The sequence below is a fragment of the Anser anser genome (assembly GCF_964211835.1).
Source record: "Anser anser genome assembly, chromosome: 1".
Lineage (NCBI taxonomy): Eukaryota > Metazoa > Chordata > Aves > Anseriformes > Anatidae > Anser > Anser anser.
In genome coordinates this window covers 91,977,644-92,000,096 of record NC_139720.1, presented here as the reverse complement: position 1 = coordinate 92,000,096, position 22,453 = coordinate 91,977,644, and the positions used below count along the sequence as shown (strand labels likewise).

General features: G+C 40.5%; 1 protein-coding gene across 3 annotated transcripts; it reads right to left on the bottom strand.

Annotated features, from left to right (window-relative positions):
* Window positions 1-82: 82 nt before the first annotated feature.
* Window positions 83-21,361, bottom strand: SH2D1B (SH2 domain containing 1B). 3 transcript variants are annotated; one of them, XM_083809868.1, is made up of 8 exons: window positions 21,046-21,361; window positions 20,823-20,900; window positions 20,272-20,376; window positions 19,996-20,139; window positions 11,842-12,066; window positions 6,434-6,497; window positions 2,649-2,817; window positions 83-2,071 (listed from the first exon to the last, which is right to left on the bottom strand). In XM_083809868.1, the coding sequence occupies exons 5-8, from the start codon at window positions 11,973-11,975 to the stop codon at window positions 2,034-2,036; spliced, it is 405 nt and encodes a 134-aa protein (XP_083665994.1). In that variant the 5' UTR covers window positions 11,976-12,066; window positions 19,996-20,139; window positions 20,272-20,376; window positions 20,823-20,900; window positions 21,046-21,361; the 3' UTR covers window positions 83-2,033. The 3 variants fall into 3 exon arrangements, with proteins under 3 accessions (XP_083665994.1, XP_083665993.1, XP_083665992.1); XM_083809867.1 differs by lacking the exons at window positions 20,823-20,900; window positions 21,046-21,361 and adding an exon at window positions 20,509-20,754; XM_083809866.1 differs by lacking the exons at window positions 19,996-20,139; window positions 20,272-20,376; window positions 20,823-20,900; window positions 21,046-21,361 and having other exon boundaries at window positions 11,842-12,270.
* Between the last annotated feature and the right edge of the window lie 1,092 nt (window positions 21,362-22,453).

Here is a 22,453-nt window from a genome sequence, read left to right as displayed (position 1 = left end):
AAGCATGCCCACGAGTTTTTTTTTCCCGTGTACTAGGCATGCTGATCGTTTGGAGATGTGCATATTAATCACTTCCGCTCATACTGTTAACAGAATATTTTATTCGTACAAAATACAGCTGTGTATTGTACATCGTTTTCCTTTTCTTCAGGGCCTTTGCTCCAAACTTTAAGTAGTTGATTTGTCGCAGGGTCTGTGCTTCAGCTGCCTGGCACAGTGCTCTAGGCATCGGAGGGAAGTCGTGGGTGTACGGGCCTGGATGTACCACTGGATATAGATGCAGTGTCTGGAGCCTCAGCCACTGTAACACTAACTCAGTGCTTGAAGCGCGGTGGCATGCAGTACAGCATGTGAAACAGCAGTTGCCAGCTAAAAAGCACCACAGACCAGTCCATTGTCATGGTCAGCTCTTCAGGCATCAGGAGTCATGCCGTCAGGATCATGAGGCGCAGTCCTGGATCTGGTGTCGCTTGGCCTTTTCCTAAGGCTGATCATAAGTCCGACTGATATAGCCCATGGAGGACTCCTGAGACTCTCATTACAGAAAAACTGCAGTGTTTATACTGTTGAAGACCAAGGTGCACTAGTTTGGATATCAGCATGGCAGCTGCTTAGTCTGATACGTGTGATAACCAAGTATTGGGCAAGTTGTTGAATTCTCCAAGTAGGGAAGACACACCAGTGTACGTGCTTCTAGAGAGGGAAGGATTTCCCCCACCTCCAATAGTACTGTTTTTTAAGGACAATTGCTTTATTTTCAATTCCTTTTTTGGGACACATATTAGTACTTTTCACAATGTGAAAATTAGTTTTTCTTCTTAGTTTTTGTTTCCTTCATGCAACAAGTACCACTTTATCCTGGAACCAAAAACTATTAGTAAGGTCACAATGAAGTCCAAAGCACTGAAGGATCTAAAAGTCTTTCAACGAACAGTGGTGGAAAAGACGTATAATAAGAAACAAGTCTACTAAAATGAGTGCATAAATCATTTGTGAAAGATCTTAAACATACAGAAAATAAAAATGTCTTCCGCAAGATTACTGACCGTGGGGGAGTTGGTGCTAGCAACAGGAAGAATCAGGACATACACTCCAGTTATGTCTTTAGCTGGCAGTTACAGGCCACCTTCAGAACACACACATACATTAAATATTTAAAGCAAGGGGTTAAAGATTAAAGGACGTACTTGCATTAAAACATAACAAAACCCATACACATAACAGTAATGGCAGCTAATGGCAGTGGTAAATGAAATGTAAGCATTCTCATGTATGCAGTACCTATTGGAAAAAAAAAGAATATGTGCATAACTACACAGATGTTGAACTTGCACTCCTCTAGTTATAAACCAGAACCATTCATCAATATGAAAAATATTTCAAATCATTTTCATGTTACTGATTAATTTTGTAAGGCATGAATTTACAACAACCTTTTTTGTTTTAATTTAGATTATTCCAACCTACGGGATAATACTAGTATTCCTTAACACAGCTGAACTACTACCCATATATCCAACAATGAAGTAACATGAATCACAAACAAAAGAACAGTTTTTAAGCATCATATGATGCAAATAAAATTTTTAGCATATATCATTTTTATCAACATATATCATTTTTGCCATAAACTAGGGCTTCAAGCACATTCATTTATTGTCTTCACATTGCTGGCTTTCTAAAAGATTATTCATTTCAGCAGTTGATACCTTGGAGAGTTTGCTAAAAAAAAAAAAAACAAACAAAAACACAAAATGCACAAACACACACAACCCCCTTTCCCCTCATATATATGTATATGTATGCATGTGTCAAAAAAATAATTCTCTTAATAATGCACAAAAATATACAGTATTTTGTACTGGATCTACTGAGGCAGAATACAGTTGCTCTGACAGTCTCCAAAAGGCACTAATTCCAGAGGTATAGATCCACTGCTGTGAATATCCAACCATTAACTCTCCCCAGCTGTCCTGTTTTGCTGTGGTGCTGCCTAGAAAGGTGGCTTTTCAAATCATCAGATCACAGATCATTCAGGGTAAGACAGCAACGTAGTCACTTTCATCAATTTCTGTAAAGAAATCAATCAATAAATTAAAAAACAAACAAACAAAACTTGTGGCTGGAAATTGCTCTTCTGAAAGACTCCTCTAAGCAGGATGGCATGTTGCCATGTTGATAGACGGATATTATTAATTCAGTTTGATTTCTTAGTATTCTGTCTGCTATTGCAGGGCCAACTTTTTAAGCTTAGTGTCTTATGGACTGGGTCATCCAGTCCATAAGTCCATGAATTGCCTTTTCTGAATCAGCAAGCTCTGTTATTAAACAGTTGTATCCACAAGACCTCTTCTTCCTGAGAAAGTCAAGTGCAGTGAATAACTGATAGTCAATAAATCAATAAATCAGGTCAATAGCACAGGTATTGATCTGATTGGAACTCTCTGGTACCAAGGCTGTGATCCTGAGCACAAGGCTATGTATTTCTTATTTTTAACGTGCTAACTAAATGTAAGTCGTGTTTTAACACAAATCACAAGAAGGCACAAATTAGATGGCTTTTTTTTTTCCCCTCCAACGTCTCCAACATCAGACCTGTCAATGCAGTTGCCTTAATAAAAAGACAGAGACTGAACTAAATTTCTCACCATCATAAATATCATCCTTTCCTAACTTGAGCCTCTGGCTTCTTTGTAGGGGCTTTGTTTTCTTGACTGGGTAGCGAAGATTTGTTACTAGTCCTTGGTTTGGTTTCTCATAGTTGTATATTAAATCCTTTAATGTTCTGAATACCTTTTCTGGAATACCTTCAGAAGTCTGCAAGGAAAGGAAAATAAAGTTAGTTTGCAAGTCTATTTCACATGAGGTACCTTAAGCAAGAGGAACTGTGCCTAATTTATTGTTCACCAAGGGACTATTTTGTAAACCTGTTTGGTGACAATATTGTTATATCACAGAGGTACCTGTATGGTGGTGTGGTATGGTACTAAGCATAACCTCCCTCACCATCCCTGCTTGAATGCACTGCAGCCTAGGGGAAGCTGTTTAGTGCTCCCTGTCTGGGTTCAGATCACAGGCTTCCCATCCTAGTACAAAGAAATTGTACCTCCTTCAGTCCAATAGTCACTGCTTCTAACCAAACCCCTTCACAGCTCTGCATGCCTGGCTACATCTGTCTAAGTTCCTCCCTTCAGGAATCCCTGACCAGGGATATAGGACCAGCCAGCTACTGAGAACAAAATTCACATAGTTTCACATTCATATTTAGCTGTTTAAACAAAACATTAAAAGGGATTTCAGTCAACAACAGTCCACGTGCTACTGATTTTCACTCTCTTCATGAGTCAAATCTTGTTTTCTTACATCGCAAAAGAACAGAACCAGTTCCTGTCAGTCAAATGTTTCACTCCCTGAGTCTGCCCTCCAAGACTTGCAAAGGCAGCTAACATGTCTGGGGACCCATGTGAATGTTCCAGGCACCAGCTTCTGCTTTTAGGCAGGAGTTTATTATTTGTCTCAGATTTGTCCAAGTTTATAACCAGCATCAGAGACTCCTGAGGCCAAACATAGATGACACTCTAAATGTAGGAGAACAGGGTTCTCACAACTGCCTTTAAACACATGGACTGAAATGCTTCCACAGCACAACCCCTGAGTAATCCGTACAGAGGCTTTTGCAACACTGGCAGCTCAAGGATAGTAATGTCAGAGAGTAAGCACATTAATTATCTCTACCAAAGTGAGGGTCCCACTCTCCCTACTAGTCATTGAAAGAGAATGGACCTTTGGATTCATTTCATCACTATCTGGCAGAGATACCTTTTTTTTTCCTTTTTTCTTTTTTTTTTCTATCCTCTGTCTTTTCTTCAGTTCACTATGGACTGGATGCCTCCGCCTCTTTGTACTGGTTTTGGCTGGGATGGAGTTATCTTTCTTCATAGTAGCCCGTATGGTGCTGTGTTGTGATTTTATGATTAGAACAGTGTTGATAACACATTAGTGTTTTGTCTTTTGCTAAGAGCAGTGCTTGCACAGCATTGAGGCTGTCTCTGATCTTTGAGGGGATTGAGTGCACCCTCAGTAAGTTTGCAGATGACACCAAGTTAGGTGCGTGTGTTGATCTGCTCGAGGGAAGGAAGGCTCTGCAGGAGGATCTGGATAGGCTGGAGCGATGGGCTGAGGTCAACTGCATGAAGTTCAACAAGGCCAAGTGCCGGGTCCTGCACCTGGGGCGCAACAACCCCAAGCAGAGCTACAGGCTGGGAGATGAGTGGCTGGAAAGCTGCCTGGCAGAGAAGGACCTGGGAGTACTGGTTGATAGTCGGCTGAATATGAGCCAGCAGTATGCTCAGGTGGCCAAGAAGGCCAACAGCATCCTGGCTTGTATAAGAAGCAGAGTGGCCAGCAGGTCTAGGGAAGTGATTGTCCCCCTGTACTCGGCTCTGGTGAGGCCACACCTCGAGTATTGTGTTCAGTTTTGGGCCCCTCACTACAAGAAAGACATGGAGGTGCTCGAGAGTGTCCAGAGAAGGGCAACAAAGCTGGTGAGGGGTCTGGAGAACAAGTCTTACGAGGAGCGGCTGAGGGAGCTGGGCTTGTTCAGCCTGGAGAAGAGGAGGCTCAGGGGCGACCTCATCGCTCTCTACAGTTACCTTAAAGGAGGCTGTAGAGAGGTGGGGGTTGGTCTGTTCTCCTACGTGCCTGGTGACAGGACGAGGGGGAATGGGCGAAAGTTGCGACAGGGGAGTTTTAGGTTGGATGTTAGGAAGTACTTCTTTACTGAAAGGGTTGTTAGGCATTGGAATGGGCTGCCCAGGGAAGTGGTTGAGTCACCATCCCTGGAGGTCTTTAAGAGACGTTTAGATGTTGAGCTTGGTGATATGGTTTAGTGGAGGACTTGTTAGTGTTAGGTCAGAGGTTGGACTAGGTGATCTTGGAGGTCTCTTCCAACCTAGATGATTCCGTGATTCTTTTTACTACTCTGCTCCCACATCAAACAGGCTGGGGGTGTACAAGAAGCTGTGAGGGGACACAGCCAGGAGAGCTCACCTGAATTGACCAGAGGGGTATCCTGACATTATGCTGATATTATGCTCAGCATTAAAAGCTTCAGGAAAGTGGGGATGCTTATGGTTACAGTATTTGTCTTCCCAAATAATCATTATGTCTGCTGAGACCCTGCTTTCCAGGAAGCAGGTAAACATCTGATTGCTGATGGAAAGTAGTGACTAAATTCCTTCTTTGCTTTGCTTGCACACATGACTTCACTTCACCTAATAAACCGTCTTTTGTCTTCATCAAAGTTTTCTCGCTTTTGCTTTTCTCTTCCCTATCACCAACTTGTCCTGCTGTGGCGATGCTTAGCTGTTGGTCACGGTCAACCTACTACACTCCAGAAAGGCCATGGCTGGACCTGGCCTTCCCCATCACCATATTATTTCAGTATATTATTTTAGTAATCCAAACCAGTCTGACTTAAAAAGGAGAAGAACGGAAGTCTTCTTTCATATTTGTGGCAAAACCCTGTAAGGAAAATTGTGTTTGAAAAAACAATGTTTATTATCTACTGATAGGCAAAACCTAGAAGAGTAGCTATAATCTCTCTATTATATATATATATACACACACATATATATGTTTTATATATATATATTTTTCAACAAACCATTAAATTCTGCATGGGAAATTGTATTTTTCATACTCAGCCCAAAACACTAATAAGCAAGAGTGACCAGCATGTGACAGCTTGGTGTGTCCTTTATGAAGTGAGTTTTGTTGCCTCATTCCACTTAAATGTTACCTGAATATTGTCAGTCCTGTTGTCTATCCTATTACCAGCAAAGGGTTGAGCCAGCTTATTAAGTGTCCTCTCTACTTGCCTATAAATTGAATTTTTCTTTGTGTAGGGTTCTGATTCATCACAGAATCACCTTATCTCCAGAATCACACAGAATTATAGGTCGTGTAGTCATTTCACACTGATGGGCAGGTATTTTAAAATCAAAGATCATTCCATTATTCAAAACCCTACAAGATTCTGGGTGCCATGGCAGAGCTTTCAAACAGAAAAAGCTAATTAGGAACAGGAGTAAGTAATGAAAGTGATAGATTTTTCTTCAGTACTATGAAAAAGAACTGGTCAAATCAGGCAGTAGCTGGTCAACAAAAAACAGATTCACTTAGGTTATTAGGGATTTCTGTGAAGATAATAACTACTTGTAAGCTCATATGTAATAAGTATAACATTAAAAAGTCAAGAATCGAATAGAATATAAAATAAACTTGGAAATATATTCATAGAATCAGAATATCTGAGTTGGAAGGGACCCACAGGATCATCGAGTCCAACTCCTGGGTCCCATGCATTTTATTTATTTTTTTCAGGAAAATTGTCTTTAGTGCAATCTGTACTGATGAAATGAGGGTTACTTACCTGTATTTTATAATATCCTTGCTTTTCCCTGAAGATACGGTAAGTGTAGATGAGTTCTTCAAAGCTGTGAAAAACATTGTATACGTTATGTTTTTCATCAACTGTCAGACTACAGCAAATTGCTTAGACTGCCACAGCTGAACTTGACAGTAAGGTTTTGGTTTTGTTGGCTTGTTTTTAAAGTAAACTGCAATGCTATGAAAGACTAAACCCAAAGAGACACATCTAAAGGAATGTCTAATGCTAAATACCATCAATTACATATATATTCATTCACTTTTCCATTTCGTTCATATATGATGGCCTTAAAAATACTTCAGATTTTCTAAGTCCTGTTTATTCATCTATTAGAAAAAATTAATCATGCATGTTGTTTTCGTATGACTCAGAAACCCAAATATTACTTTCTCCCACCTTGCCATTTCAGATTTAGCCCTCCATACATGACAATGCAGAGCTGTTTGATTTTTGGAACAAATGTATTACTCTCTTTTTTGCCCTGTGGAGTTAGACCAGGTATGGTAAACCTACCTAAGAGTGCTGTGTCCAATCTGCACTCACTGCACTTTCTCTAGGATAGACTTTGACCAAGCATGGCCAGTTAGCTCATAGACCTCCACATCAGCTAGCTGCCTGAGCTCTCCTCCAGCTTCTTAGGTCCATTTCCTGTGCTGTGTTTTGTACTTCTACAGCTCCGTTAGAATAGATCTGGTAAGTCAAAGCAATGAAAATGCTTCAGGTTTACACACCCAGACAGGGCTGGATGTCACTGCTACTTGTTCTTGGGCAGTAAAACACAAAATAGAGCCTAGAACTCCATGCTGAGGTGCCATATATGTATAAGAAATCTTTGCTTCTGTAGGATGCCTGATTCCTTACTCACCGTCAGCAGAATTGCTTCATTGCACTAGAAACCATTTTGTGCAAATGTCAGCATGGGAATAAAATGGAGGCAAAGAGCAGACACGTGCATCATTGATAACTGCAGTGTCTCCATTAGCAGTGAGGAGAAGGGGGAGCTGTGTCCTTGTTGACTCTCAGACTCCAACCATGTTGGACATACTGTCAGACATCCTTTCCATGCTGGAAAGACGGTGTTAACATGTACCCTTACTTCAAAAATGGAGCTACAGCAAAGACCCAAATAGCTACAGAGAAAAGTGAGGTGCCTTTCTTTCTCTGATGTCATACACCAGGGGAAAATGGGCTGCCTTCAAACTACTTAGCAACACCACAGGAGAAACCATCACCTTTCAAAAGACTGATCTACACCATAAAACACGGTTGAGAGAATTACCCAGGTTATGACAGAAGATTGCAATGTTGTGTAGAAAACACACACATTGGCCTGAAATGACACTAGAAGGCTGTCTTAGGAAATGTATCCTATTGTACTGATAGAAGTTGGGAAGGATGAGAGAAGACAGAGAAGGAAAACCACATTAATCAAAGTAAGGGTAAAGAACGATTCTGTAGAAAACTTGCAATTCACCTTTCACATGAGATCTGCTGGCATTCCTCTGAAGAAAACAAATGTAGAAGTCTCCATGGCATACACAGAAGTATGAAGTTGTAGAATACTTTTCATGTAAACTGCTTTCCTTGTGAGAGCCCTCAAGTAATTGTAGCAGCATAAATTCATACTCTTAATTTCCCCACAGTTACCCCTTGAACTGTTCATACTTCCACATATACCAGATGTGATCGTGTACCAGGCTACTTCAACCTCGAATGTGTTTGTTTTGACCAGATGTGCATGATACTGGATATTTAACAGTGAGCACATAAAAAAGAGCACACATGATATTTGGGTCTCAACACTGGGCTGAGTCTCTGACCCACAATGTTGAAAGCAGACACAATGGAGGAAGGAAGGGAAACCGCATTTTTAACAGACATTGGGACTGGAAATATCTGCCAATAGCAGGTGATATTAGAGACACAAGAGGTTGTACAGTAAGATTGACTTGAGACTAAGGTAGAAAAGCAAGACAATGGGGAGTCCAGAGTTCAAAAACTGAGAGAAGGTTTTAAATTTTGAAATATGTTTGCCCCAACTAAGGCTTTCAAAGAATTCATGAACAAAACCTAACACGTGCCTTTATATGAGAATAGTTTGATACCATAAGCTTCCCATCCTCTTGTCTATCCTCTTCTCCCCATGTGATACCTCCCTAAACTTCAGTTTGCAGTTGTATCACAAGACGAATGTTGAATTCTTGGAGAGATGTTAGTAGAAAATGGCTTCCCGTCACCAACACGCAGAAAATGACTGCACAAGTTCTACTTCTAGAAAATTATTTGTCCTTTGGATTTCCCATGGTTTCGCTTACTCCTTTTTTTCTTAAAAAAAAAACACTTTAAAAAAATTATAAACATAGTTTGAACACTCAGGGTACTGATGGCTTTGGATATCTTTTATCAACTGAAACAAAAGCTTTATCAAATATAGCAATGGCAGCTGTTCAGAAGATGAACTGCAGATCATGATCAAAAAAGGCAGTAAAGTTGCAGAGAGATGTAAACCACAACAAAGCAACAACAACAAAAAAGTAATATCTGAAGACAAGTTCTCTTAATTGGTATGTATGTTCAATGGAAGGATTTCAGCTATAGCTAAATCAATTAAGCTGTCCTGAAAGGGAGAATCTTAGGGCAAAAACCTAGTTTAGGCGACTTGCATGTAAATGGCTGGTTACTGTGAAGAAGTTACTATGGACTGGGACCAGTATAAAACTTCCAGTTAGAAGAGATTTACTTTGATTCAAAGAGTTACATCCCAGGGCTACATCTTTTTTCATTTTTTTCCCCTTCTTGAGATACCTGTGGAAATTCATTGGTATCTATCTGGCTTATGAGTTTTTTATAATGTTAGTATTCATTCTTTGAACATAATTTGCAAGTAAAAGTAAGACATAAAGGTGAAGAATAATAACCTAAACTGATTTTTTTGAAACTTATTCTTTACCTGTCAAACGTTGAAAGGTTAGTGCCTGTTAGTACCTACTTTGACTGCGGTAGTTATGACAAAATAAACATGAAACTGCCATTACAATGAAAACTTCTTATTCCAAATCAACTACTAAATGCATTTCAACAGCTGCATATTATATTTCAAGTTAACAAACTGCCTGGTCTGGGCACAAGGAAGATCCAGAGGCAGATGAACAGGATGAGATGAGTTTGTTTTGGTAGGCTGACATGTTGAACCATGAGAACAGCAGCAAGTGCAATAGGTCTGGACTACGGGAATGTCAGAGACCTGCGAAAGCTTGGGATGAGAACAGCAGTACACAATGGAGGAAGAGCTGTGCATTGTGCCTGATTAGTGATGAGATGTTTTTGAACTGGTGCCACCGTTCTGACCCTCAGGTCCTCTGTGGGCATGTCACCTCCCCTCAGTCAGTGGGAAGGACCAAAAATTTTGGTTGTTCTATGTAGCATGTGAATTGCTATCTATGTCTATTGACCAGCTAAGCTGAGAACAACATTTTATTTTTATTTTTTTTTTAAACACAGGTGAGCATCAGTTTGTTTATCAACCCTGTTAGGTGCTAAGCAATGCCTTAAGATGTAATTCTAATCCAGAAGTTGTCTTGAAACAACACTGAAAGCTTTAGTGTTGATACCTCCAATTTCAGAACAAATGCATTCCCCTCGAACAGTTTCTCTCCCTACTCAGTCACTGACAGTCTCTCAGTTTCTGAGCCAATCCTCTATCACCCTCCCATTTGCTATCTGTAGACAATCCTTTCACCTCTACAAGCCCAGTACCTGTTATACCATTGCTGCTAGTCCTGCAGTTTAACTGTTATTTTTGTTAATGCACAAACTAAATTCAAATACGCTGCCTTCTTTCAGCATTAAAAATCCAGAGGCTAGCTGGAAGCCACATGCTTTTGTATGTGCTTGCCCAGAACACTGTAGATAGACAAATTCACAACTGCAGACTATCACAAAGTGGATCTGCTTTTCCCTTAGCAAAATAAAAAAAGACCCCCCTTCCCCCCCCCCCCCCCCAAAAAAAAAAAGGAAAACAAAAAGAAAAAAGGGAGGGAATGCAACTGTGCTAGTGCAGCACTGCACTTAACCTTTATGTCAGCTTGCATCTGCCCACGATGTACTCAGTAGATGTGCACTTTGTTACTTCAGTAGTTCAAACTCATTACACACACAAGTATATCTTCACTTTCTTATCTACCTCTACTGCATAAGATCCAAAGCCATCCTCCCAGGTCAGGGACTTAATATTGTCATTTCTCCTCTGTGCCAGGATCTCCATTTGTCCATTCTGACAGGGTATATATATCTTTTCCCTCATACGCTCCCTTTGCTCTGAACATTGTCTCCTTCCACACCACACCGCAGGCAGGTTCCTGCAGTTCCCTCCCCAAGTACTCTGTTTGCTCCCCACTTGCCATTGCACTTCTTACTCCATTTCTCTGTCATTTCCCGATCCTTCTTTCTTTTATCCACCAACACAATACTCCATTTCCCCCTTCTTTTTCTCCCTTCTTCTTTGATTTGTTTCAAAAGCAACAAGATTTTGCCTATTGACAAAAAATGCCCTGATATTTCTGAATTAATTAATTAAATGTGGTGTTGATTTTTTTTTCCCCACATCACACTCAAATACACCCTCAAGGAGAGCGTAGAATCTTTTAGGTTCAAACAGAAAAGACTCAAGAGTTATTAGCTTATAAACCATGAGCGCATTAGGAACAGATCAATTATATATGAAAAAATGTAAAACAGGCATCATGAAAGGAAAATAAAAGTACTATTCCCTACAGGAAAAGAAAATCATAAGATTTTAATTGTGGTAAGTTAGGGACTAGTGGTAGTAATTTTCTATGTTCATCTTGTTCATGGGTTTGCCATATGAATTTGAACAATACATTACAGCTTTCAGTCTTAGCTTATATTCAGACACTTATATCAGACACTGTGTGAGAAACACAAGGCTAAGGTTTCACCAGATAGTCAGAAAGCATGTGAAGAAGGACGTGCTTTATATCATACTATGAGACTTTTCAGGGTCTCGATAGTGTTAAAATGCTATTTACTCATCATTACAGAGGCAGTAACTTTGAGTGACTTTCTTCTCACCATGTTTTGGCAGGCTGAGATATTTCCTCTGGGCTCCCTCTATTGTCTGTAGAGAGAGACCAGCATCAGCAGAGAACAATTAATCAATCCTGTGTTGTATGAATTGTCTTTTGCAAATGCCACGCTCTCACCACTCACTACAAAGGAAGCCCAAGGCAACCAGCATTGCTTGAGTACACCTACACCAATGCTTTGAATCTGTTAATGTTAGGGAAAGAATTAGTAACATTAGAGAATATGAACCCTGGGTTTTGAATCTATCTGAAAACTCATAAGAAATTTAATATTGAAGTACTTACAAAACACACAGACACAAGGCTCCTTCCACGCTTTCGCTTTCTCGTATTAAATAGCTACCATTCTTTCCATTCTTGCACAGCAGTTCTTCACAGGCTTTCCTTGTTATCTTTCCATGAAAAAATGGGAACTCCATGGACAAACAGGAATGAGCTTCCTTGTCCTTCAGGCCAATTCCAGGAACAGTCAGAAGACTGGCGTTAAAAGAAGACTTACTCCAAATGCAGCTGTTGAGAAACAATTGAAACTGGAAGTTTGAAGTACATACATGAGTTCATCCGTGTTGCTGCCACCAGTCTGTCGGTAATGCAGTTATAGTTAACAACTTAATGCTTGTGACAGCAGGCAGGAAATGGGAAACGGTTTGTCTACACTAGTCACAGTCCACATCAGAAGATTGTTCTGTCATGCCACAGAGTTGACATTTGAGTTGTGTATCATGCTCTAAGCAATACAATAGCTACGTACAGTAGGGTAGCTAAGACACCTTAGCATAGTTATATTTTAAAGTCAACTTTTACCTTTAAAGTTGCTCAAAGCCTTGCCAGACTCACCTTATAACACAATTGTTGATTGTTGTTATTTTTGTGGTTTAATCAAATTTTCAAGTTTCATTGAAAGATGATCAGCAATATTTGAGAATTAGATTTTTTCAAAACAGGCCCTGCTCCCTTCTTAATTTTAAAGTATAATAACTTTTTAAGGTATAACAACTTTATCAAGAAGTTCCACTGTACCTATGCCATGACTTAGAAAACGTGGCAGGAAGGAAAAGGGAGTCAGTGTCTTTTGGCACCCCAGGAGGCTGCTGTGAGATCCACCAGGGCAGGATACAGCCACGTGTAGAACTGCTGCTCCCTGACTGAGGAAATGCTGCCCAGCTCCATAGCAGATGCTCTCCCAGGCATTTCATAGTTTCCCTGCTGGAAGGCAAGGACTTGGGGCTGGGGGGACCACACAGACCTGCAGAAGCAGGGGGTAGGAACTAGGCTGGACTGTGTTTCTGAAAGAAAGGAAATTGACGGAGGACCTAATGATGTGAGGGAAGCTAGATTCAGAAGGTGAGACTGAAAAGAAAACAAGCACTGGTCATGCAGATAGAGTGAGGCTGGGTTTCCAGGGGAGAGGGATGGAACAGAGAAAGCAGGAGACAGAGTCCTCCAAGCTGGGGAGAAGGATCTGGGCCTGCTGCAACACAGCCTGCTGTTGAGGTCAAAACAGAATCCAGATCCATGAGTGCTGGCACTGGCAAAGGCCTTCCCAATTTTAAAGCTCACCATTTGCATGTTCACCTCCCAGCTCTGTCACCTGAGGACAACTCTGAAGTCATCTCATAAATGTGAAATTTCCATGAGGCAGCATGGTGTGGATGACTCACCCAGAAGGCCAGCTCTGAACACGAACAAGAGCAGCTGCCTATCGCTGCCCAGATTGAGGCACTTTATTTTTCCTCTGCAGTGACAGGAAAACTAACATTCAACAACAGCAAATTTCTCTTTCAGGAGCGTAATGACTGTTCTTCACATTTTTTTCCGTAAAGACTTTATTAGCTAGAAACAGAAGACGGTAAATGCAGTAGAACTTGTGGGTCTGCATCTAAATGCATTTAAATGGAAATGGCAGCCACACATTATATTATGGCTAATATTGTACCAGTATAACATCTAAGGATTATCAGAAAATTAATGATTTTTTTTTTTCCATTTCTGAAATGAAGAGTCAGAACTGGGAGAAGGCCTTAAGTATGTAAAAGGGGCTGGAGTAACACCAAACTTTAACAGATTTTGTAATAAATAACTGAATATAATTAAAGACAGTAACAATCAGCTGTGTTCTTTAGCATATATAACCTCATTCCTTGTTTCAAGGTCTGGGCAGTTACTGAACTCATGTAGTAACAGAGCAATGGTACTTACACTGGTGAAAATGGCAGATTTTGAGCTTGGTATTCAACTCTCAAGTGGCATCAGATGTTGATGAACTGCTCCTGTTGTGTCTAAGGAAGCCAACTACTCTACCTGCTTCTTAAAGAATTAGTTCTGATCTGGACACAGAAAAATTAAGGCAAAACCAACAACGTCTTTTCAAGAGAAAGTGCAACGGGCTCAGAGGCTTCCCCCTTCCAAGAAAGGCAGCAATTCCCCCTTATTGAAACAAGTGTTGGCTTCCCTTCTCTTTAGAAACACTTCTGTTTTGCTTTTCAGGAGAAAAAGGTGTCTGTTTCTTTCCCATTAGTGGCAGATCTGGGTGAGAACATGGGACCCTGTACTTTAGTTGTGTACTACTGTCAAGCCAGCTTTTTTAAGCTTAAAAAAACTTAAAATTTTCAGCCATCACAGTAAGTTTCTGTTAGGAAGTGAAGAAATTTGTTGTGCCACTGGTCAGGTGTATAACACCCTTCACGTGTTTATGAGCACAGTCCCATTTCCGATTTATTTCTTTCAGCTGGAGATGGGGCCAACAACATGCTTGAGATTGGAAGCAAGATTGGAACTGCCCTCTAGTCAGATCATTGTTTGGAAAACCTCTTTCCTTTTAGGGTTTCCCTGTTTTTTATTCAAATGAAGTAATAATCCCAGACAGAAGTTCTCACTGTGAAACGGAAACTTCAAACATACAAAATCTTCCTGTGGTTCAGCGTGCATGTTGCAAGTTTGGTAGAGCTCAGAATTTAAAGAATACATCAAGGCAATATGGTTCCGCAGCTCCTTGACAGTGTTCAATAGAAGAGGGTTACCCAGGGTTTGATGTGATCCTTTTACCTTACCCAGCTGTAGTATTCAAGTGGAGTTGAAAATAGGAATTTGATTTAAAAGCAAAAATCAGAAAAATAGAACAGAAGAAAGTCTGGGAGGCTGTAAATACCATCTGGTCTGTCACTAAACCACAAACATGATTCACTGACCGGACACAGACTCGTCGCTGTCTCTTGCATGCATACCTACATGTATATACACTTTGCTCTGGCACTGGTGGGCTAGTCCATGGTGAAAATGCAAAGCACTGGCAAAGACAAAACAGGACTTTCAGGTCACAGCTGGGGGTACCTGTTGACAGACACTGCATAAATACCTGGAAGGTGGTGGGAGATGCCCTTGTTAGCCACCTCAGAGCTGTGCCACGAGCCTCTACCTCACTGAATTTCCACCATGTACCTTTGGGTCACATAATGACCTACTTCCACGGGCCAAATTTGCCAATAAATTTAGACCAAGTATTTCCTAATAAGTATTTCTGGCTTAACAAATTTAGCAAGTATTTTTGACTTACGCAAGCCTGCATATGCAGGCTGCTCTCTCTACATAGTCTGAGAAGTGGTCAGAAACATGAGCTGGTGGTATTGACTGCAATGAAACCTGAAAGTATTTCACGTTATGGGTCAGGGAAGTTCACAGAGAGCACAATACTTGGGCTTCTTCACAATTGTTCACTGACAGAAATTCTTAGCTGGTGTAATGTCTGAGAGGGTCTCATCTGAAATCTGAAAGGGGTGTTGCCTACGTGACAGTGAGGAGCAGAGTCTTTCTTGGTGAATTCAGGAGAGTAATGATTCAGGATTCATAGTAATTTTTGTGCATCCAGACTTGAGCCTGGGCTTCTGATCAGTGCAGAGGAACTGCTGTAAACTACAGTGGACAAAGCTGTTCTTGTTTCTCAGCCACAGCTAGTTCTTGAGCTACCTGTGATCACAGTGGTGGTGGGGCCTGAAGCCGCGCTAGTTCATGCTAAGGACAGTTTGTGGCAACAGTGGCTTTTCGTTTCAGAAGAGAAGTCTGAGAACTGCTCAGTCCTGGGTAATTTGTGACAAGAAGCCTGGGAAAGTAATGGAAATGATGCCTCAAAACAATGTGCTGAGGAATCCATTGCACAAAATTGCCTGGTCAGAGGGCAGGGAAAGGTGCAAGAAAGGCACCATGCACCAGCTGGGTCCCTCCAAGCCTGCTGTGGGCTTGCATGATGGAGGCAGTCATGCTTAAACGAGCCTCTGGGCATTATGATTCACATTTTAGCAACACTAAACCAGGCTGTGGCTGGTGTGAATGTGCTCTTAAAATCATGTTGCTCCACTTCAGAATAGGACTGGGTTGCATTTTTTTTTTCCATCGTCCACTGAAGGATGGAAAGTTCCTAGCATAGCCTCCTACAGTGATTAGCTGGCCTTTTAAATGTTAGAGAAAAAAAAAAATACTTTTTCCAAAGAGAAAGACTGCTTACTCTCAACCTTACATGGAAAATCACTCCCTAAATATCTCGTATATCAGAATAATCATTATTCTATATTCTTAAATAAATGCAACCATTTCCTTCAGTCTTTCCCCAGAGGTTTTCTAACCCTGCAATAGTTCTGTTTTTCTCAGACACAATTTTGGCCACTACTTCTATAAAATTTGGTGCCTCTGGCTGAACGAAGTCTTTTGACTAGAGGAGCAAGATAGGTAGCTACTATTCCTCGCACAGAACAGCTGGTACTGAAACAAGACCTGCAACTTTTTTGCAGCAGTGCCAAGACCCAGTTGCCTTTAACTCCAATTTTCTTTCTGCCATATTGCTGCCTTCACCCATTTTCAGTTTTTCCTTCTGTTCACGTAAAACCTAAAACTTACTTTTCATAGTAACACCTCATATTAGCGTGCACATTTGGCATTCGGGTTCTTCCCCCTATACAGGCTGCAGCTTTAACACAGCAAAGCTCGTAATAGTGGCTCTGGTAAGAAAAGGAAAGCTAAGGAAAAGCTAGGTTGCTTGACATGAAAAGTTGTTTTCAGTAAGTAATTGTAGGGCACAGGTTGGAGTTAAATTGAAAGCTGTGGTCAAAAGATGCTAAAGGCAAAGTCAGTGTACTTGAAAACTGCTAAAGTTGTGAATAAAACAGGAAGCTGAAGGATCATTTGTAATTTGACCAGGTAGCAAAAAGCACAACATATGAAAACAGAAAAAAAGATGACTTCTAGCTAAGTCTCATGAAAATTTGACACGTTCTTGGGCTGTGCTGGCAGACAGTTGTGTTACTGGGCCTTAACTTCACAACCGAACCAATAAAGGATTTACAAGTAGTTAATATTCTATAGTAACAAATTACTTTTAATTTTGAAAACCTCACAACTGTTACGAAACCGGAGACTGATGTAAAAATCACGCTATGTATTGCACCAGAGCACAAAGCTTTTTGTGATGTTGATGGCAAGATTTCCTTCAGATTGAAAGTAGTAGTTATGGTGTAAATTCAGTAAGAAAATTTCAGTCGTGTCTATCACTTATTGTTTGCTGTTGCAGTTGATTGTGAAATGTTAGAATATTTCCCTAATGCTCCAGAGTTTTTCCATTAGCATTCTAATCAAATGTAAACCTAGGAGGAAAAGCCTGACTTATAATCCTCTTAACAGATTGACTATTTTTCAAAATACATTTTTTTTAAAAAATCAAGTAAATTTCAAACTTCTCTGTGCTAGATTAGAATTAAACGGTCATAGAGCTGAATAATTAAAAACATTGTACACCTATAAAACATACACATATGTGTAAGCAGGGGGTTTGCTTATAATTCAGTATCATGATAGAATACAAAAAAAAATTCCTTTTCAGTGGCAACCCAGTCATCAGGGTTGTCAGAGACCCATATTCAATTATTCCCTGAAGCTACAATATTTCTGATTTTTGTATTTCAGCTAACATATTTCTTGCAGAAAATGTCAGAAAAAAAAAAAGAGATTAAGTTTTTTGTTACATAAGTGTCTTCAATATTTTTAAATTGAGGAAACTGGTGGCATAAAGTGACCTCTCCAAGAGACCATGATGTCTTCTAAAAGACTTTGGCCAGCCAGAGGTTTTATGAGGGCTATAGAATCCCACTTGCACCAGAATATTTCAGTTGCTGAGCCTGACCTGAAACACACTCCAGGTGTTAGATTCCAACAAGTTTCCTCTTACAATTTAGTGAAACACCATTTCCACAAAGAATAAAAGGCCTTGGAGAATGATATGAAGGGAAATTATATATAAAGACTATTTAAGCTTATCTTAAAAAAAAAAAAAGACCTATGTGCAAGCATTGATCATACAACAAGTAATTCACTAGAGCAGAGTAAACTGCATTTGAATCACTGAAGCAGACAGGTATATTTTTTCTCATCCCCCCTTGCTCATGGAGTTCTCAGATCTGGTTCATTTTTACTCAGTTTGGCAGATAAAGCCTCCTGCTGCTGCTGTTGCTGCTATCAAATTCATATTCAAACCAAATGCTCCATCTCGCAGCATGCAAGCTGTGTGAAATGATTCTCTGACTTGTTACCTCTTTTGGTGGTTTTACTTACCCTGATGGGCAGCCAAGCTCCACCACAACCACTCTCTTACTCCCCCTCAAAAGGAGAGGAAGAGAAAAAAGTATGCTGGAAAGAAAAAGGCTCATGGCTTGAGATAAGGATGATTCCATTAAAGTGGAAAGAAAGAGGCAAACAAACAAATAAGCAAAGGCCATGCAGAAGCAAAAAGGGTAGGAAAAGAACAACCATGCTGTACTTCCCATCAACGAGCAATGCTTTCACAAGAACTGGTTTTCTCATCCGTGAAGGAAAAATTTGTCATAAGATACCACTTAAAGTATATGCAAAAAAAAAAAAAACAAAAAAATCACAAAAACAAACAAACAACAAACAAACATGGCACTGGGAGCTGCTTTCAGTCATGGCCCAGCAGGAGCTCTGGCTACTGCTGGAACACAGCCCTGCCTGGTCCCAGCCCATTGCCAGCACCAGGGTAAAAGCCCTAAACATGGCTCCAAAAACTTACAGGAAGAGATCTGAATTTACAGAAAAAAAACAGCTTTTACCGATGGGCTTCCTTGCAAATTTGAAGATAATCAGTCCCAAACGAGATATCAATTTTTAACATGGCTTTCAGCAAGCTCTCAAACAGACCCGGTTTGCTGTGTGCCCTCTCAGGGAGCCCAATTAGACCCCTCTGCTCCACAGCCCTAGGTCTTTACTACATGCTGGGCATTTTGTGTTAGCTTGGAGTTATTTCCTGACTCCCAAAAAATAAGGAAGGCCTGTCATGCTGATTTGTCACATTGAAGTGATTCAACAAATTGCCCCGTTAAACTTAAAGGAGCTCTGTTGGCTTCCTCAAGATCTCTCATAAAATAACAGCTCACTTTGCTTGTTACAGACAAATATGCTATGGTTACATTTAATATTGGGCAACCAGCAGGTAGACTTTGGCTGTTTGAGTGGCTTTAGAAAGGTATTCAAACATTAAAAACTTAAAAACCCCCCAAACATGCAAGAAATTCCTTTCATAGCAGGAATGAAAACAGATTTCTGGATAATGTTTCAGAATTCCTCCAGTTCTTTGTTTTAAACTATGACTAAATTATGTACAGAAACTAAGAAGGAACGAGCAAAGTAACTGATACAAAACAATGAAACAAAAAGATCTCCTGCCTGCATTACTCTATTGTAAAAAAACAATACACATCCATCTATCTAAAGAAAGACACAGAGTGAGTTTTCTGCCATTCTGGGCCTAGTCCTACAAAGGGATATGAAGGAATGACATCTATAATTAAGACCAAGCTCAAGAGACTTCCTAAGGGCTCTCTTGCCTAAATATTTTTGGTGGATTAGGACATGCTGCCATTTTCTTTCCCTATTTTAATGTTTCACTTAGCTGAGTGAAAAGAAAGGGAAGGCTGCAGATCCAGGGGAGACCCACCTCTTTTTCCTCACAGTAGGAAACAGCGAGGCTGATGGGTGCATAGCACCTCTTTTGTTTTGATGCTACCCCTGGACTGAGGACCACAGCAGGATACTTAGGTCAGCCCCCAAATTTTCATATATGCCTTATTTTAATCGACCCATTCCTTTCTTATTTAAGGCAGAAAAAAAATATAATTTTTTAGGTGTTAAGAAACAGAAACAGAAAACAGCAAGGAAGGATTTTGCATACCCACCTCAGCATGGATCTACCCTGTTTTTTTAAGGGACATTGCTATGAAGGTGCAGGAAGAGTGCATTGGAGCTGTGCCCCAATAGCTGCACAGCAAGTGCATGAGCAAAAAGCAGTGGTGTGTCCTTTAGCAAGGACTTCCTTTGGCCGCCAAATTCTACATTACCCCAACACAGACACTATCAGTTGTCTCAGGAAAGGTCAAGACTTACTTTACATGATGATCACCTGGAAGACCCTTGATAAATATATGCACAGTTGCTCTTCCAGCAGAACAGTAATCCTGGGCTAGTTGTAGTAGTCATTAAGCTCAATGCACCATTCCTCCTTCATCTCCAGCAGACAAAACCCTTTCACTAGACAAAAACAACACAGTGAGATCAGAATGTAGTAGCTAAAAACACTCATACTCTCATTGCAGGAGCAATAAAAATCAGGGTCTCCCTGTGTCAGGGGAAGAGCATTTTCTTCAAGATGTAGAGACGTACCTTTGAAGACTTGAGGGTCCAGCATAGACCTGCTGCCCACCAGTGACTCTTCTGCAACCCACACAGTATTTATTATTACTGAGATACCCAGTTTCCATTTACATTCTGTTAAAGAGAAAGAAGAGCTTAAACTTGCATGGCATACAAACAAGACATGCATCTTCAAGCATCTAGTATTAAGTAAGAAAGTGGGATGGGGTACAGGGAGGCATCATCTCAGTTTTCAAATAGTTTTACTTGGACTAAGAAGAGCTGAGGAAGCAGGACTGCAAGTCCAGTGAAGTTGCTGGTCTTCCTTAAATAATTTTTACAACACCCCAAGCCTCCAAATCTTCCTCTTCCTTCTCCTTCAAGTCACCAAGGATGTGAAGTGCAAGCACAAATGGCAGCACCTGTGTGTCCTGACTGACTGATTTAATCCCCAAAAAGGATTAAGTGAATGATTGTAACTTCCTCCACAGAGACAATATACATGTAACCCAACTTTTTTTTTTTTTTTTGGATGTCTGACTGAATTAAACAAACTACAGCTATGGAAAATATATACGGACCTGTTGCCCAGCTCCTGATGGTGGCTCTTCACCCTGAGGCCACTTCAATCCCGAGTTTTCCATCACAGCTGCAGGTGGCTGTTTACAAGGGCAGTTCTCACTTTACGCTTCAAGTCTCAGGAAAATTCAGACTCGCTTCTTGGATGTTAATTAAATCTCTTGTGTTTAATTAAAAAAATCAATATGTATTACTTCTTAATATTTCTCATCCCAGATTGTTTACCTTGATCCTTCTGGTAAGTGGCTTTTGCCAAGCATTTGTTCCCTGCAGGTTACAGAGTGGGGCAGAAGCAACGCTCCCCAGGCACCTGCTCAGCTTGAAAGTGGTATGTTGCCCAACACCAAGCAGACACAATTCCCAACATAACTTGTACCAGGAAGGCTAGAAAAACTGAAACATTTCCTATCTGTGCCTTAACCTCCCCCTCCTTTCCATAAACACAGCAAGGGAAAGCATATGCTACCACAATTAGCTTGGAAGTTCGCAGCGATAGTCTTACAAGTGCTTGGTGCCTTCTGCAACTGAGATGATGTTTTTAACAGCTGCAGTTCAGGCTGCAATTACTTCAGGGGCTGAGCTTGATTGTTAGGTTAGTTTCGTTTAAGCCTGCTTCCCCTCCAGCCCCCAGTCTTCTTTGTATTGTTGTTTTTAACATCAGATCTCAAAAAGAAACAAAGGAAGCAATAGATCCATATTGCAGCTGACTACCTTAAACAGCAGCAAAGAAAGCCACTGCTTCGGTGACAAGCAGTATTCTCAGGGAGTAATGTACTGAACCAAAGAAGGACCTCCATTCCTCTAAATGCTGATCTAATAGCTGGTCAAAATTTCTGTGTGGTCTCTAGATGGCACTGTGACTCTAAATAAAAGTTAATCTCAAATGAACAGCCCTCTTAAAAAAAGTGTTTGCATTGCCAGTCGGGCAAGAATTCACAGCTGTCAAGTGACTAGCTTCCACTTCTTTATCTATCAGAAGTGTAGTAATAGCTTTATTTATCGTGCTCAATTACTACTTGGGTCACAACACAAGCTTGTGCTTCACAAGATACCCTCCTGAGTTTGTTCACAGCTAATACTGCAAATATAGCCAGCTGGGTACTGTTACATGTTCTTTCTTAAGTAAAGACAATAAGATAATTAGGGACTCACTTGATTGCCTTTCAGTCCCTGTAGTCCCAAGGTGTGTTATCAATAGCCAGGCTGCTAGAAACACTTAATGGAAGGGTTAATTGGTTCTTCACATCTGCTGGGGATCTGTGTGATCAGCATTAGTGAATTCACTGCTGGCCATCATCTTGCTAAAGGCACAGAAGGACATGTTATCCAATGTCTTAAATCAGTAGAAATATATATATATATATATTTGGTTTTGAGTGGAAATGAACATTTTTGGAGTGTTAAAATAAAAATCAACTTTCCAGTCTATGTTACTGTTCAGAATTGCTACTTGCAGAAACACTAGTGTAGGTAATGCGTGAAGCACAAACCAAAAGCAAGTTCAAGATTCCAGGGGTCTTCTGTATTATCAAAGAGATTTGTATTTAGTCACCTACTGATTAACAGTAACAAAACCCAGTAACGCTATTTCCTTGGTGGAAAGCAGAGTGACACATTTTGTGCTGAAAGACCT